This window comes from Nipponia nippon, unplaced genomic scaffold (genome assembly GCF_047370975.1).
Source record: "Nipponia nippon isolate SJK-2023a ecotype South Korea unplaced genomic scaffold, ASM4737097v1 scaffold_4, whole genome shotgun sequence".
Lineage (NCBI taxonomy): Eukaryota > Metazoa > Chordata > Aves > Pelecaniformes > Threskiornithidae > Nipponia > Nipponia nippon.
In genome coordinates this window covers 77,873,037-77,891,975 of record NW_028262358.1, presented here as the reverse complement: position 1 = coordinate 77,891,975, position 18,939 = coordinate 77,873,037, and the positions used below count along the sequence as shown (strand labels likewise).

Sequence of the window (18,939 nt, the reverse complement as noted above, 5' to 3'; positions counted from 1 at the left end):
CTGCAGAGGTTCAGTTCCTTTATGCCTCTCCTGACAGTCCTGGGCCCCTGCAGAGCTGCCCACCTCGGCTGCGCAGCCGTGCTGGAACAAGAGCTTCTGCTTCACACAACCTTTCACATTCTGAGTTTGTTCCTCAGAAGAATGGAAGAAAAAAACACCAGAGATATGTGAACTTTTTCATGGAATGCTAATTTTTTAATTGGACTTCGGAAAATACAAACTGATTAAAAAAAAAAAAATGGCCTGGGCTGGCAATTTCTACAAAAATCCCTGCAGTTCTACTGACCATCTCACTTCAATCCCCATCTTTATACCCTGTTAAGTGTAGAAACTCTTCAGGGCTCTAGCTCACCCAGAATGTATCACATAACATATTCTCTCCTGTCTCCTGTGCCATTGGCTTTAGATCTTTAGTGACAAATCTATTTGTTTACTCATGCAGACAGGAAAAAGATTGAAATCTCTTCATCTCTCAGCATTTCTGTCATTTAAGAAACAGGTTACCCTACTTTGCAACAAAAGTATTTCAACTTCTTCTCATTAGTTCACAAATCAAATACAAACTAGACAAAATACAAACAAGGTTAAAAGTCAATTAAAAAAATATCTGGAAGGAGGGAATGAAGGATTTTTTTTTTTTTTGTTCGTAGGACAAGGTGAGATGGTGATTCTTGTCCTCGTCCAATTATGTATGTGCAACTTCTGCCCTGACAAGTCAGACTGGAAACCTAAATCATGGGCAAGGTACCAGCCTTGGACAATGCCTTCTCTTATCTGCTGGAAGCAAAAACTGAAAAGATGGATTCAAACAAGCAAGAAAAATCAGGTAGGACTGACTGGGGCATGCTGTAATGTCAAAGTAGCACTGTGAGATGGGGGAGTTCAAAATACCAACATCGGAGGAAAAAAACATAGAAAACAAAACAGAAGCAAGGCAAAATTGACTGAATTTCAGTTTTACACTAATTTACATTTTACAGTTTCCCCAGAGCCCTATAAAACCAAATAAATTGAATTCACAGAGTTGTACTGAAGACAGTCTTATAAATGCATCTCAGGTTGCAGAACAAAAGTTCAAAGCTGTATCATGTCTCCCTTCCATTAAGGGTAACAAGCTCTTTCTGAATTGAAGGTCAAAACTCATAATTCTGTAACACTTAGTTTCTTTAACAGTCCCTGCTTTCATATACAGTTCAGGTCTGTCACGACCCCCTAGAGCTCGAAGACCTTCAAATCCTAATAGCTCAATAGGGTCTACTTTCCTTTTAGCTTGCTGCTGAAGGACCAGTGAAATTTAACACTAGCCTGACTTTCTAGCCATACGAATTTATACTATATAAACACCAAAATAAAGGTTTACTACTCCCCTCTTCCCAAAGATCACCACTGATATTTTTTCCCACCAGACTTTCTAACTCCCTCATGAGCGTCTAGCCTAAATTTGGGCATTTTCAAACCAAAGCCCCAGAGTACAATACCAATTGAAATTTCAACCATGAAACCGTGACCTGAAATAATAAGATACAGCACAACATAACACTGTTTATAAATTAGTAATTGATGTGTAATTTTAGCCCTGGAGCGACTTAGATTTCTTAAGTGAGGCTAGAGAAGAGAATAAACTTTGTAAATTTGTTACATGCATTTACATATTTTGAAATACAGAATCATTCTTGGCTGTATGAACAAGCAGAATATGTAATCATTTAAAATATTTATTACATTGTCATTGCGCAAATCTGCCAACATTCACATGTATAACTGGTTTATTAACACAAAATATGAATTTTAAAAATAGCACCCTTACAGTAACAGACCATTTCTGCCTGCAGAATTAACTGCTCTGCAATAAGTATGAGATCCCATGAACTCCACCGGTATTCTCAGTAGCATCTGTAACTAAAATGTTCAGTTTTAATCTCGAAATTTCCTGACATTTAAAGCTTCACAAAATAGATTACAGACACTCTCAGATCAACTTCAAATGTATATATTTTTGCTTAAGCAATCTTTATTTTAAAATTAAGTTGTGATGACCCTTGATTCCTCACTAATCATTTGATGAAGCATTGCAGTTTAATGGATATTTTCATTAAAAGTTGAGGTACATTATTACTTCAACTTCCATATTATGAAGATATATTACTCTTTTATCGAAAAGATTCAGTTGTCCAGGGGTAAGGCTGCTGGCTTATGTGGGGATTCCTGTTATTGAAGAACTTGCCTAGGAACCAGCAATATTGACTCTCCATCACCCCTTTGGTTTACAAATTAGATGCTCTCACAGCAAGGTGAAGATAACAGATGAGAAGACAATGTAAAACATTCCATGAGATTTAGGAACACAGCTTCTGTGTATAATACCTGTATTATAACTGGTTTTGGTGCATTGCTAACTGCCTCCAAAACTTACAGTAGTGGAAGCCACAAAGAAATGCAAAAATCAGAACAGAGCAAAACACTGAAGCAGATGTGAAAGAGCAGAAGAAAAAAAAGACACTAAGAACCAACACTTATATACATAGCAAGCTAAAACAATGCTGAATTATTAACAAGAGCTATTTTTTGACTGCAAGCTACAAGCTGAGTCTCTGGTATGCCCATGCTTGTCACTGAGAACTGCAGATACTGTCGAGTTTGTTGCATTAGCAGTCAGCCTCCTTGGTTTTGCTCATGCTTTGCAGAACGCATCCTGCATGCCTCTCTACTTCCAGGAAGCTTTTAAGATTGTGTGCTTGCCAACTTCATGTGTCTAAAAGCTAAGCCTGTCATCATTGCTGTAGGCTCCCTTTACAGACACTGGGCAGAAATAAGCACCTTTAGAATGCAGTTCACCCAATTATTTTCGATATCCTGGGGTACTGTGAATTGCTTGCTCAGCAGTTTCACTCATACAAGTGTTTTTATTTAAAAATATAACCATCCGAGACCTCTCCAATGTATAAGGTCAGTTTATTTTCAGTAAATACCAATGAACAGAGCCATTATTCTCACAGTTACACCTAAATTTATCAACCCTTCTCCAGCATACTTACAATCCACCTACTTACAATACCTATCAGGCAAAGGATTTATTTTACCAAACAATAAACATGCAGAGGTTGCCTTTTCCAACCTGAGCCTCTTGGCTCAGGCATCAGAGAGAGATGGACACATTTACAGGCACTTGTAGGTACTGAAAGCAAGTGTGAAGAATTATCCTTGGTACTGCCCATTTCTCTCTGAAGATGACAGTGACCACCTTGATGATTACAACAGGTTACACACAATTCTTCAATAGCTAAATTTGGGCTAGAGGAATTATACTTCTTAACAAGGCCTAGAAAACTGAGCTCGGCCGTCTCTAGAAGAAATGGCCTCATTCAACCTTTTAGAAATTCATATACTGCTACTTTCCAAAAACTCTTTTATTTTGACAGTAGCATTCATTAGTAGCAAAGGCATGCCACTAACTCGGCACCTGCAACATTGCTATGAACAACTTTTGAAACAGTTTCAGGAAAAAAAAGGTTGAATCCTCACATCAATCTGTGCCACTAACCTTAATCACTTATGACAGTTCTGACCTTTCATTTCTGCAGCAGTAGCTACAGCATGTTACGTGTCGAACTGTACAACACGCTTTGACAGATGCCAGCTGAAATGTTGATGGAGAAGACGACGCCAAGCTAGAAGAGCTAGGTAGCCATAAGTCTTCAGCAGAGACTGCTAAGTTACTTGCTGTACGATGTGCTTGTGTGTCCACTCAACAAAGAATGAATATATTTTAATGGACTGTCAAAGCTTTAGCTAGCAAATAGACCTGGAAGGTCATTTTGGTTTCTTTTGTCATCACAGACAATGACCATAAACTTCAGTGTCGCTGCAGATTAACAGGTATCCATGCTGATCCCAATTAAAATAACCCGTAACCACCACTCAAGGCTACTTATGGGTAGACTTGCAAGCAAAGCATGAGCAATCTACAGAATAAAACATGAAGCATCCTGAAACTTGTGAGTAAATGTTGATGAGCCCTCACAACATATGAAAAGGCACATGTCTTCTCTCTGAGACACCGTCCTCAGTGACAGCGTGCCATGTTTAAGTTAATGGAAAAGCTCCAACAATTTCAACAAGACAAGGATTTTATATCCCACAGCCTCTCACTATGAGACACACAAACAAGCGACAGAGTGGGGCAGGGGGCAAAGCTCTTCTGAAGCTGCAAACATCAGGAGCAACGCTTCCTTAAGTAACCTACAGGCTTTAGTCATCCATGACTGATGCAGGTTTTCCATGGTAGGCAGAATCAAACAGAGCCACAAAAGCCCTACCACAAGAGCAGAATAAAACTTTCAGTCTGGGACATGCATCTGGACCACATCCTTTCCCCATGTCCCCAGTGACGGAGGGACTGTATCTGGCTTGGCTAGATCTTAGGGGGTGCTTTTTGTTGCTGGGAAACACTGGAGCTAAGACACACCCCAGTTTGGTTTTTTTTTTTTTATACATTTCACAGTAGAAGTTTATCAATCTGGTAATTTGCATTGCAGCCAATCTCCTCCTCTCTGCCACACTTCTGCGCTAGCCATCTCTGCAGGGTGCTTCCCCTGGGCTATACACAGAAGGTCACACAACTGCTCCTCAGAACAGTCACACAATCCTTCACACACCCACTTTGCAAGCAAAACTCCCGAGTGTGTAAAGCTATGGGTACTCTGGAAAACATCACAGGGTAATGGAGACTACAAGCTTCCTGACGACTGAGATGAACACGGGGGATTACTCACACCCATGCACATCCTTGTCATTCAGGATCAACAGTTTTGTGGTACTCGTTCCAGACTTTCCCTCCTGGTTTCACTACAGTGCCAAAAGAGAACTTAATTTATCTCACAATGCATTTGACGACTCTGGGTGGCTACTCAGTATATTGTCTCCATGCTGTACTTCCCACCGTAAGCTACACTGAAAAGAATTAAATAAAATCTGAAAGAATGCCTGGGACTTTTTAAAATTAATGCTGTACTTCAGGCGTGGATAGGACAGTGACCCAAAATCTGGCTTTAGAGTTTAAATTTGTAAAAATGCAGCTAGAAATCTTTGGCACACTGCTGGAGCATAACAACATTTTAGTTGCAATAACTCCCCTCCCCAAACTCTTAAGCGTTTATGAATTAGCTAGCAGGTTAAAGGTATGAAGAAAAATACTATTATTTACTTGGAGTGCACATTCTAGCTGAGGGAAGGGAAGCATTTTACAAGCACTGAGTTTAGGTGTGCAGATATGTACAAGGTACAGGAACATTCCTAGCTTTGCGCCTGCCTGTTAAATGGCCAACTGAGATTCAAGGAATTGTTCAAGATCACTCACCTCATCTATGACACATTCAGGAATACATCTTATTTCTCAGCTCTCCTTACTCGGGAGATCTATTCTGTTCTTCTTTTCATTGTCACAAGTACAGGGCTGGATATAACTGCTACTCTCAAGCTGTCCTGCTCCACTGGTATTGGGCACTTTTTTTTTGGGGGGGGGGGGGGGTGTCACAGTTCTCAGAATTAATTATTTAACCATCTAAAGACAGCAGGTTTATTCTATGCCTTAGAACTAGGGTCACAGTGTCTATAATGATCAGTCTGCATTTATGGTTTCATAGCTGCCTTTTAACTAGTGCAGCACACCCACTTGCAGCTATGTGGTCATTTAAACCACTCTTTCAACATCAGGTGTGAATGTCTCCTATGGTTCTATTTTAGACTCCCTGAAACTTCAAAGTAACACTTTATAAACAAACTCCAAAGGTGGGGTGGGGGAATGAGTCTCATCACACCCCAATATGTTCTGAGGCCTCCCCTTAAATTTCATTTTAAAATAGCTGTCATTTGTTTCTTCCCCTCAGCTCACAGAGTAGAGATCTAAATTTATGTCAACTCTGTGTGAAATCCCTGCTGAAAGTTGTAAAATGAGGTGTGTGTATAACCTCATTGCAGGAATATGCCTGGGTGTTTTCCCTGTATTTCCCAAATTAGCTCATTTAGAAACAGTTCTGAAAATAAAAAGGTCAAAGCCAGTAAAAAAGTCTATCTTGAAGAATATGTAGGAGAAACCAAATGACCTTTACACCACCTTGTAGGCATGTGTGTTTATTTCTTGGTTAGTTTATATTAGCTATAGCATCTTCCCTAAGAATGCATTATGATACTCTGTGGAATTCCTCTTCTTGCCATAGACGGACACTGGCAGAGCTTCATAATTCTTAATCCTGAATTTATTATTCATAAATATATCTACTTCTGTATGTGCATGGTGCAGCTTTTATGAAATTGAATCAAATTAATTGAAGTTAACACACAGAAATGGAGGCGGCTATGGCTACCAGGCAGATCACACCAAAGTAGGAGACTTTTGAGCTGAGTATCTATATACTCCAATAAAAAAAAAACAAACAAAAACCCCACATTTGTGACCTAGAGCATCACTAACTATAATGTTTATAAAGAAATTCTAATACAGCTAATTACATCCGGGTAAAGAGTCACTCCCACACATATGTAAAACTGCACAAGCAGCAACACTCGTTTACCTTTTGAATCACTGCTGTCCTAGCTTTTGCAGAAGGCATTTCATTACATTGCCGTCTCTGGATCACTCAAAATCAAATTCACTTGACTGCAAGGTTTTTGAGACAATGAATTATTTAACTGCCTTCTGCTGTAATTATGTCTTTCTAAACCAAATCTTGGAATGATTAAAACAACATGACATAGAGACTGGCTTGCTTGCTTGCCGACTTCATCAAGTGAACGAGCGGGTTTTTTTATTTATTCAGGGCTCCAACCTCCTGAACATGACAAAACTCTGTTATCTTGGTACTGAGGATACAACACTGATTTGCAAGTGTTTGCCACAAAGATGCAACTGAACAATTCAAACTTACTTTACTGTAGCGCTAAGATCTACTTATAACTTATCTTCTTATGGAGACACTTTCATTTGTTAAATTTAATCCAATTCCTTTACGTACAACTCCAAAAAGCTAGAAAGAGAAGTGGGCATACGATTGCCTACTCTGGCTTCACATTCAAATACAGTAGAAGCTTAATAACACACAACAGACTCCTGAAAGTCACTCTGATGGTTTTATATGACAGATTATGTTTGCCTTCAAGTGTTTAAGAGCTGAATGCCTGTTGTGTTTACAGTCTGAAGGCCAGTGCCCTCAGCAAACCCATTTATCTGAACTTTCCATTTTCTAAATGCAGTTCTTGTTATGTTTCTATAGTCAAGGCTGTCACGTATAATCCATTAAAGGAGTGTTGCATGCATTAAAATTTTTTTTGCATGTGCGCAAACATGAACTCAGCACAACTTTGCCTTTAGAATGAAAACAAAACGGAGTTGAGCTAAATAGCACAGCATAGTGAAGAGCAAATGTGGCCTTTGTCTTACTGGGAAGGAATATATAGTCAGTGCTTATACAACCAGTGGTTAAAGCTCCTTTAGCTTCCTAGACCACATCTCAGGTAAATCCACACATGGTAACCACATTTCATGTCAATCACATGTTTCTGTCCCATTCTATTTGGACACTGACCATCTCTAAGTCAATTCTTCAGCTTGGTCCCACTTTATAAGTTGCTGGTCCTCTAACTTAAGCGTGGCTTCACGGACTGCCAGCAAATTTGCACGCAATCAGAAAGCAATTTTTCACTTACACCTATTATTTATTCTCTGCTTAGGACTTGAATCATAGAATGGTTTCGGTTGGAAGGGACCTTTAAAGGCCATCTACTTCAACCCCCCTGCAATGAGCATATTGAAATACTTCATTGAGCATACATGAAATACTTCATTTAAGACGCAGGTGGTTCCTGATTCAAGGAGTTCACAATCTTAAGAAAAAGATGCGTGTCTCACCAAGCTCTATTTTGCTGCTTTTGTATTTACCAAAATTCCTGCAATACTCTAGACCCCCAGTCGTTTGCAACGTCACTACAATTCTGGGCATGCTCAGAGTCACCATTTATGTCACACTGGGGACACACCTTGTCTAAGCTGTGGCAGAAATCATGCAGGACCCATTGTGAAATGCAGACAGAAATTAAGATTTTTTTTTTTTTTTTTTTTTAGGTGTCCTGAAAAGCAACATCTTAAGAGGAATTTGAAAGAGTAGTCAAATAGGCTTGTTTTACTATGGAAAGACAGAAGTTACTGAATATACACAAATCAACCACACACACACAGACAATTCTACTCCTTCTACAAAGCAGCTCTTCACTGGAAAAGTAGCAAACATGAATGAATTTGTATAAAGATGGATTAATTAAAAAAAAAAATTAGATTCTTTTTGAATAGCTATAGTTATGCTAGTCAGTTAAATCATAATTGTATTTTGCACTGTATGGAGAACAGACTACATAAATGTACACAAAGCATCAGTCAAAAAACAGCTCAGAGGAGGTTTTTCTGCATTATCTGAAACTAATTCCAAGGTTTAATGGAATTTTCCCAAAAATGATAGATTAAAAAAAAATACACCTTTGTTTTAATTCTATCAAAACCAAAGATTTATGTTTTGAACTTGCTTTTATACTTCAAGAATGCCCTTCAGCTTTCCTGAGGCCTTTTTTCAAGTGGTGTCTACTCTTCTTATCCCAGGAACAACAGAAAATCCTGTCTCAAACTCTGACCAACTCTGTTCAGTGTGCTGCACTACTGCCAGACTTGCTCTTTCCCTTCTTTCTGCTTACAAAGTCCCTCTTGCTGTAACCCCTGACTGTCTAGTAAACGTTTAGTACAGTGACATGAAACAGGAAAATACTTTCCCCTCGTTTCCTACAAACACAGAACTAAAACAAGGACAGATGAAGCAACTTCACTATGGCCACACAGGACGTTAGAGAGAGAGAGAAAGAAATGGATCCTGGATCTCTTGAGTCTCAGCAAGTCTTTTAATCACAAATCCTAAACAAAGTTTAAACACAGGAAAAAAGTAAGACAGTCTGTGCAAGATCATTCAACAGACTAATTACTGAATTAATTTGAAAAAAGCAGAATAGAACGTCTTTTACTTGACATGAACTCTTACCTAGAACATCTCTTTCATGTTCAGGGATGAGAACTTTCCATTTGGATTCCTCTGGGTCACTGAAGTCAATGTTGATTAACCGGTAATTTGGAGAATGGCGGTTTGTCTTGAAAGTGAACACTGTTCCTTCATTGGTAACATACTCGTACTCGGCCTCAAAGTTATCTATCAGCTTCACCCACTGAAGAATTCCTGCAAGATCAAACATATAATGTAAATTCTTCATCTCCTGAAACAAAACCTTTTAACACCTGAGGGCAAGGTCTTCCTGACAATGGCTGTAGGCTCTTTCTTGAACAACAGCAGTGACCAGAAGAGGTACAGCTATGGAAAGGGCTGAATATGTACTAAGTATTAAGAACTTACAAAGAATTCTCCAGATTAATAGGCTGCGGTGGAAAAATGCCAGTTCACAGACATGTTAACACACTGGTTTTGAGGAATTTCTAGCAAAATACATGCAGAATACTGACAGAACTATGTCTAGCATTTCACTAGCTTTCCTAAGGGGCTGATGGAAAGCTCAGATGTTTGCTACAGAGGGGCTTCTACCACACTGACTGCCGTGGAGTCTATGCTGCTGAGCACATCAGTTTCTTGCCAACGGAGCTCACAAGCCCCCACTTCTACAGAGTTCTTGGAATGGGGAGTCGCAGCTGAGTCAAAATACTCTGCACTAAGCTTTCAAGCTCAATTTAATTTTTAATTGCCTTTTTAAATTACTAGTTAATTATAAAATAAATTATTCTTTTTTCTTTCTGCAAAAAAAGTTACTTTTTCTTAAAGTGGAAAGTGTTCCATCCTCCTTAAAAGCCCAGAACTTCCCACAGAATAGAAATTATGCTATTTGAATGAGTACAATAAACTTGTAAATAAACAAATATCAGGAATTTCCCTGTCAATTCAGAAACAACATTCCTGAAGTGGCGTTCTGCAGAAGCTTGTCACTGCCAAAGGACAACTACAGACAGCTAAAATGTTAACTTCTGGTTTGCGAAGAATGAAATTGCGTTTTCCCTATCAACCTCCTAGAATATCACACTCATTAATAGAAGTGCACTTCTCTCAAACATGAATTGCCTCAGTTTATTCACTCTGTACCACAGTCTTAGTATTGACTCAACCTGGAGTTGGGACTGAAAGACTCCACTACTCTTAATGCACTTTTTACTGTTTTACAATAGGTTTAGAGGCTAGTAGAAAGAAAAAGCAGCAAGGCTAGATTATATATGTAATATGCTTGTTATATCTACAATGCAACCTATCAACCAAACTTATTATCATAAGCGTCATACATTAGCTACGCTGAAAAATCAGAATCCTTGTTAGTACATGAAATTAAAGCTTTTATATCTTAAAATAACATTTGGCGCACTCTCTGCCTCTTTCCTAAAACTAAAGGTTGAGTCTTTGCTTTTAAGTGTAAATAAATAAGCTGTGCGTAAATCTGTTCATGAAACTCTATAATACAATGTTTGCATCAATAAAACAGCTCATCAGCTTATTTTATAATATTAAAAGCTGAGCAGAATAATGGAAATAGATCATAGCTTAGCTGTAATTACTGTAAGTTTAAAAAAAGAAAAGAATAATTGAGGAAGCAGCGAGATGGCTAAGGTCATTTTAAACCCATTAAATGTAATAAGAGTATAGCCAGGCCTAGTACATTCATAAAGCTCATATCTCTTAATTGCCATTTTGGTTTAAGGAAAACTTTCCTGTCTCTTCATGCAAAGTGATAGATTAGCCAATTAAATTCTGCTTTTCATACTGCTGTAATACAAACTTTCCAGACAATCCAGTCAACTTAGTATCTTGCCTCTGAGTGACCCAACTGCATGTTAAATCCTGATTTTCGCTGAGGTCCAAAGTTTTATCCTTCTCAAGAGATGTCATGTTGAAGAAAAATCCTGCTAAGTCCCTCCAGTTGCTCAGAGTTCTACAGTGAAAACCTGCTTTGATGCCCAGTAAAACAAAGAAAATCCAGCCTACAGTAAACTCTGATTATATACCAGTGAAATTGTTTTAAGATCTCTAGTCACATGCACAAGTATTTTAGTAAATAAAAACTTAACTGCAGTATAACACCATAACAATATTGGAACATTTGTATATTAGTATCTGACAGAATGAAACCATCTTTCTAAAGAAGAACGAGACTTCATAAAAAGGAATCCCCAGACTGTTGAAAAAACCCCACTTTTAAAATGGTAAATGTGCACAATAACTGCAGTCTCCATGACTGCAACGAAGTTGGATTCTGGGAAAAAAAAAGGACAAAAATGTGACATGAGGGATTTGCATTGCTGCCTTGCAATTCATTCATCCACTCCCAAATGAACAGCTAGCAAAACAGCGAGAAGGTCGATATCCTACAGGGATACACTAAGTTGTTATTACAAAATCAAGAGCATTCATCTTGTTGAAGTGGATGTTATATAGTCCTTAGAAGACAAATATTGCAGATGAATTACCTCTAAACCATTGCCTCACTGAAGTGGTTAAATATGCCAATATCTAGTATAAGTTAAGAGGCGGTAACAAGGCAATTACAAGCAGCCGAGAGAGACCATTACATCAGGTACATCGCTACTGTACAGAGTATGTGCTGTAGTTTTCCAGTGAGAGGAAGAAACCCTTTGCAATGAGACAGATATCAGACATAAGAGGATGCATCTTTATGGCTGGTTGCAGCTGATCCAGCTGTGGCCTGTGACTGAAAGGGATGTTCTAGCATTGCCTTAGACCACCTTGCTTAGCTCTCTCCTTTGGGCTAGGAATAACAACCTGGTGACCAGCACGGCCAGTTCACTGGGCACCAATATGGCTGAAACTGATGGGGGGGGGGGGGGGGGGAACCATTTATTCCCCAGGTCACACTAGTGGCAGCACAAGGCAGGGGCAGGCCCATGCAGCTTACCAGCTTGGCACTGCCCCCCTGCCGAGCACTCCAGCCTTGCTGCCAAGTTGAGCTAACACCTAATCACCGCCATAGAGGAGTCTGTCCTTCATCACATTACTCCTAGCCTGCTGCTACCGTTTTGCTCATCTGCCCCAGCAGTGAGCTGGTTCAATGAGTTAAATGACTAAAAAAAAATTGTGCCACAAAATAAAGTGTTATCTTTCACTACCCGAACCAGCTCACTGCTCAGGCACAGGAGTGCCACTACGTACAAGGCAGCCAGCATGCACAAGGCAGCAGCAGAGACAGAGTCTGAAGAGGAGCAACAACATTTTTCATTAGCAATGAGCTGTAAGATAAGCTTGACTGCAGCAAAACTGCACCTTCCCATTTCTCCCTCCTCCTCCATCAGCGTGTCTCCACCTTCATGCTTGGTTTGGCATTTGCCTGAGTGAACAGTAAAGCTGATTAAATTAGCTAGCCTAGAAGAAAACTAATCTCTATTTTACAGGTTTTTTCCCTGTGACAGATTAACAAGTGCAATCACCTAACCACAGGGTCAGATGGGTGAAGATGCTGACCGACTCAACAGGAGGGGATGGTGTTAGGTAATCCAGGAGCATGAGAAGGTAGACGGGACATCTCTCCTTTCCATGGCAGCAACTGCTTAGTCTGGCTCTGCTTGTCTCATAGAACTGCTCCCTTCAGTACCCAAAAAGCCCAGGGTAATGGACAAGGCAGATTTTTATTAAAGACAGCACCAGGAGGAGAGTTTGCTTGAATGAACACAATTTGAAGTATAAAGCATACCTCATCAAAGATTGTCTTTCTGTAAGTGTCAGGAATACATCTACAAGTCAGTCTAGACAGATAGACAGATACGCGTTTCCAATTCAAACTCTGTGCAAGTAGATTAAGCATAACTCTTTTTCTTCATGTCTTTCTTTTGTTTACATGCGTGACTACCGACTATTAGGAAAGGTATCTGCGGGCAGCTTTCACATGGCCTGAATTTAGGACAGATGATTCTGCAGTAACTGGTTAAACATTCAAAAGCATGGTGAACTACGTACTGAGGGCCGCAAGCAGTGCTCACTTCCTTACAGCCTGTTCTCTGTACATGTGAAACAGAGCACACTCCTACAGAAGCTGAATGAGCAGGGCTGAGAGCTGTTATCTAAGCATCAGTGATCAGAGGTAAGCAAAAACAGTGGTCTAGCATGCAGTGCAGATATGGGAAAGCGTGCTTGATCATGGAAGACCCACATAATAACTTCTGGAAGAATAATAAAGATATCTATACACAATCTAGATGGGACAACACAAAGCCTGCCAAGTAACTTGTTGAAACACTAAGTCACATGCACCAGTTCCCAAGGGACCTGAGAAAGTCAGTGAAGGTATTGACGAATATACAGCCATAGTCAAAAAAAGCAGATGCCTTACTTAAGTGCACATAGCTAAGGAAATACAGAGATGAACTATGTCGTTTCACTACGACAACAGGTCTCTGGAAAGGGCTCTGCAGGGGTAGATGACTGACAGTCTTCCCAGGAGCTAGACAAGATGCAGGAAACAGGTTCAAAATAGACCAGAAGTAATGATAAAAGGCCTAAAACATAGTTTTCATATAAAATGACCTATGAAAATACCTTATGCCTTATATTAGAGAAAAGATGAATACATAAGACCATGATAAAGTGTATAAAACAATGAATGATTGGGAGCTGTGGTGCCCAGACCTTCTGTCAGACCAAGGATATTGGTCCTAGACAGGTCATAGACCACAGGTGATCAGCACATCCATTCTTACCAAATGGCCTGAGGTACATGCACACATCCCATCCTACTGGATGGATACTCTCTTGCTGGTTACATACCTGACCAAAAGTGAATGTGTGCACAGTGTCACGTGGCGTGCATGTATCTATGCAGTTATCGAAACACGATAGAGATGACAGTCTCAGAAACAAGGAATGGTCTGTTGACCCCCAAACAGTTCATGCAAACCAGTTCCTCCTCACTTCTGAAGCACTCCAGCAAAAAGGTCACCAAGGTCCATGAATGCGAGGTTGGTTATCACGATCTAGAGGCAGGTGAAGGATTCTTGCTTCAATCTCAAACCCAGAACAAACAGCCTCTCAGTAACAAAAAGAACAATACATCTGTAAGTTATGACTTTAAAAAGCCCTCCAAAATCAAGCCAAAGGATGGGCACTCAGTTCATTCTTCTTTAAGAGAAAGGAGGGCAGGGGGGAGGTGAAGAACTGGATCTTGATAGAGATTAGCAGGTTTAACCAGCAGCCCTCTGAGAACATCTGTCTTTGACGAGAGCCACTGAGAGGTGGCATTTGTAGTTCAGGCTCCCTTATCCTTAACATCAGAGCCACTGAAGACTTTAGTTTAAGCCACATAAGCATACAATAAGACAGATTTATTATACATGGGAAAAGCATGAGGCTGAAGATCTTGACAGTTTACTGTATACTGTTGCTATAACCTAAGCCTTTTCTCTGCCAGTCCTTCTGCTCAAATACATTGCTGAAGAGCTACAGATGCTTTTGCCTATATACTTTATACCAGCCAGTTATCTGTCATCAAATACTTGCATTACAATAGGAACTGCAGGTAGAGGTTTTATAACCTTTATTTAATGGACAATAAAGCCATGCCACACAACAGAAAATCATAATCCTACAGAGCTGGCCCTTCTTCTGCAATGTTTAGGACAAAAGCAACATAGAACGTACAGACAGAATTTTTAAACAAAATTTTTGGATCCATAGAAGACCAAAAGGAAAATTATATCAGTAAACTTTGCAGATTAAGACGTCAATCTTGTTCTGGCTTCTGAACATAGCAAAACATTCATTGGTCTGCTGAGAGCTGTGTGTGATGAAGCAGGTTTGTAGCTGAACGATGACAACTACAGGAGAACGAAAAGCTCATTTGAACAAACTGATTATAACAGCAAGAATAATCACAGAAAGCCTGTTATCAACCTTCTTGCAGACAGAAAGGATAGAGTGGCTGAGAGTCACTGTTCATCACTTCACTAAATGTTCTCAATACTTCCTTCCATATTTCATATTTCATGGAAAGGCCAAACAATCCATTCGTGGCAAATAACCTCTCGACTGTGCCGGCTGGAGAGATAGGGCTTAGTGATCAGCTAATGGTAGGTTTTTTTATCTGATGTTGTGGAAAAGAAGTTTTATGGACAAGGTAAACACTCTCATTTGGCTTTTTTCATGTACTCTAGTAGTCAAAATTATCAGGTAAAGATATAAGTGTTAACCTCCATAAACTTATACTCCATTCTAACTTGTCAATTACATTTTTGGTAAGACAGACAGTTTTTCTGGCAAGGGGGGGAGAATGCTCAGGAAGTGAACCAAGAGGTTTGGCTCATAATGATGGGACAGGCTTCCTACCTGAAAGAGCCATGCCAAATTTCATTACAGTACATGTATTATGCAGGAATTCTACTCAAGGAAAGATCACAAATTTTCAACTCTTAGATTTTACTCTGGATTGATTTTTCAGGGAGGCACTGGAAGATAAGTGTGTAATATGTTTGTCTCTGAATCATAAATGGAATGTTAAAAAGATTGGAAAAAAAACCAAACCAACCAACCCAGCCAGTTATCTTCAGCCTTAACAACGGAGCCTCCAACTTAGCTACAGGTATGACTTTCTAAATTGAATTAATTTTGATAGCTGTTCATCAGTTATTTGAAATTCAGTTTGCCTTTCATCTTAAAGATGATAATTTGCTTGATTATTTCAAGAAGGAAGATTGTTTAAACAGAGGGAAAATACAAATCAATCCAAAAATGCCTTTAAATCTAATCTGCTCACAGAAAAGCCTTAAAAACTGTGTAATTTTGATTTTCCAATTCCATATATATATATATATATATAGTAACATCCACCTTGAGTATCTACATGCAAAACTGTAGCTTGAGAGCATATAGGTTTTATGTATGTTTTACACTAGAATTATAACACACCCACCTCCTACACTGGAATGATCAATGCTTTCAGCACTACCAGCATCAGTAGCAAAATATTGAACTAAACCAGCATGTTTCTCTCTCTTCTGTCTCCCAGTACTGGATTTTTCATCTTTATTTCTAGAAGGAAATCAATAGTTAAACTACAATTTAGGACTCTGTTAGTGATTATTTTTTCTTTTTCAGCCTCAGGAAAATGGATTAAAATCACTCGTTCCCTCATAATTTCTGCTTTTTATATGTTTCACACTGAAGAGAAAGCTCTTACTCCCCAAATTTTATTTTCTTAAACAATCATCTGCATCCTCTATAGATTCCATTTCCAATATTAACTTATCTACATAGCCTGTAGTACATTTAAAATGGCTTAAAAATTTATAATACATGGGTATACATGTATCTATATATATTTATACCTATATGTATGTGTACAGACACATTTACATATTTAGATATATGTACAGACATATATGTGTACAGACACATATATACATGTCAAGTTTTGAATACCTTTGCTACGGCAGAGAAGTATCTTTTGCCCTTGGACTGTCAATCACTAACTGAAAATTTGTTTCACTTGCTAGCGGTACCTGGCAACCTCTTTCCATCTCCGCAAACCTTAATCACAGGATACATAAAGCCTTTCATCACAGGGGAAAACAACCACCCAAATCTCACACTGCAATTTAAACTTTGTCTAGTAGTCACGTCTCCTTTTAGCATTCTCCCATTTATGTTTTCTCTTTTCCTTTCTTGGATTTACCCTATACAGTTTAACAGGCAACGTTCAACTACTGTATGTCACATGGCCATAATTCCCTAGAAGTATTTATTGAATGTTTTCTCCCTACATTTCTCATCGTATCAGAGAGCATCCTGTATCTCACACTGATGACTGCTGGATATTTAGATGTAACAGAGAATCCAGTATTAGGCTGCTGTCATCTTTTAGAGTATGTTAGAACAATTTGAGTTTGCTTTAGAACAGCTACAGTACACAGCTTTCAAATAGTGGCGTACAACACCTTCCCATGTGAAATGAGAGCTGAGCAGAGCAGGTCATGGCTATACATTGATGCATTGCGCCCATCCCTCCAGTCTGTCTCAGTGGCTCTATCGTGAAAGCATAAATGTACCCAAGAACCTCAGTGCTTAGACTTCTATCAGCTAGAGTATCTCTAACTAAAATAGTTTTACTTCACCTGCAAACCTCAAGCCACCACACTGATGTCAATTTCTTGCTTCATACTTCCCCTGTCAGCAGCTGCATCAACTGTGCATCTTCACTTGATTTGCACCTTCCAACCTCTGAAGACTTTTCTTCAGAAATACTCTGAATTTATGAGTCAGCTACCCTGTTCCACAGACATTACTCCTTCTGAGACCTCTGACTTTGGTCCACCAGCAGCTTTCTTAAAAAAGAAGCAAACAAAACAACAACAAAAAAAACCCACCCACAACCAACGCAACTGCAAAACATAAGAGGCTGACAGATCATGCTTGTGTGTAAATAGCTAGCTATTCCTCCTTATGTTTTATTGTCTGTATTTGGTATCTAGTGAAGAATTAGTTAGTCTAATGATCAACTAATTCAGTAACATATCACACAGTTGGACACAAAAAAAGTGTTTTTAAGGGAAAACACAGTGCTGTTTCTGATGTTTCCAATGTCAAAAACGTTTTACCTCAGAATTTCTACACTTGTTACTGTGGATACCAAAGAAAGTTGAATTTCTTTTTTAAAATAACATGAAAAGTTTTATCCCTACTAATGTCACATCATTTGTCTCCAAAGAGGAGACCTGTGAGGACAAGAACCACAAGATATTTAGGATGACAGTTAATATAGTCATCATCCTTTTCTGGTGTCCCAGAACACTAACAAAACCAAACAAACAAGGTGGTAGTGGTGAATATGCTGACTGACAGAAATTTATGACCTGCAAAAGTAACAATTATGTTGACAGGCAGATGAAGGTTGATCTTTTAATTTTCACCATTGCTACTTTTACCAGTCATCAGCTTAATTGCACAAGGTTGCACGGTTGAGGGTGCAGTCACCACATAAAAAGTATCCGAGTTTTCATGCAGAAGCACATTTTCATTGTTGAATACTGGCTCACTAAAGCAAGTCAGATCCATCAGACTTTTATTTAAGAGACTCCTCAGACTCTGAAAATCCATACACTCAAAGGCTTCCAAATTTCAAGTATCCTCTGCAAGAGGAGATTTTGAAAACTGGGCATCTACTCCAGAGTTTGTCACAGTACCAATCCACAATAGTTTTTATGTTCAATAGAAGACAGAATCTCATGGTACACAGTGTGCTTCAATTTGGAAGAGACTGTTTCAGGGCCGCAGTGATATATTTATAACATATCCTGGGAAATGAATGGCAGAGCACAGCCCTTCACTCAGACACCTACTTCCACATCAGAATCTAATTTTTTTTTTTTCAATCATGCAATACTCAGCTTCCTCTCAAGCTCTTGCTCTGAGCAAGGCAGCTACGCAGGGGTTTTTTGCCTCTTTCTTCTTCACAGCCACAAGTATTTAATTAAGTGTCTCACTCTGGTCTCCAAAGGCAAGAGATATTTTTAAACAATTTGGACTCTCTTTGAAAGTAAGATCTCTTAATCTCTTGGGACCTGAGTTCACTTATGAATGCCTGAGGGCGGGAACACTGGAGAGTAGATACTAAGATGTCCCTGAAAGGAATGCAACTTTGTTGTGTTTGTACTGAGAGGGCTCTCAGTACGACTCATCCTGCAGATGATGGATGATGGCTACTCAATGATCATGGAAAGTTAATGTATTTGCAATTTAAAAAATAAATAAATGGAAGGAGGCAATATTTATTCCTTCGAGTTAAAAAGTTCAGACATGTCAAGATAGATCAAAGATTAGCCCAGAAGAAAGAAATCAAGCACTTTTATGAGCAGAGATT

General features: G+C 39.1%; 1 protein-coding gene across 1 annotated transcript in view; it reads right to left on the bottom strand.

Moving 5' to 3' along the window:
* The window catches only part of PREP (prolyl endopeptidase), a 110,182-nt gene that overhangs the window by 42,881 nt on the left and 48,362 nt on the right, over positions 1–18,939 (bottom strand). Inside the window, exon 8 of the mRNA XM_087776707.1 lies at positions 9,075–9,266. Within this exon, the coding sequence (XP_087632833.1) occupies positions 9,075–9,266 (192 nt within the window). The remainder of the gene's footprint in view (positions 1–9,074; positions 9,267–18,939) is intronic.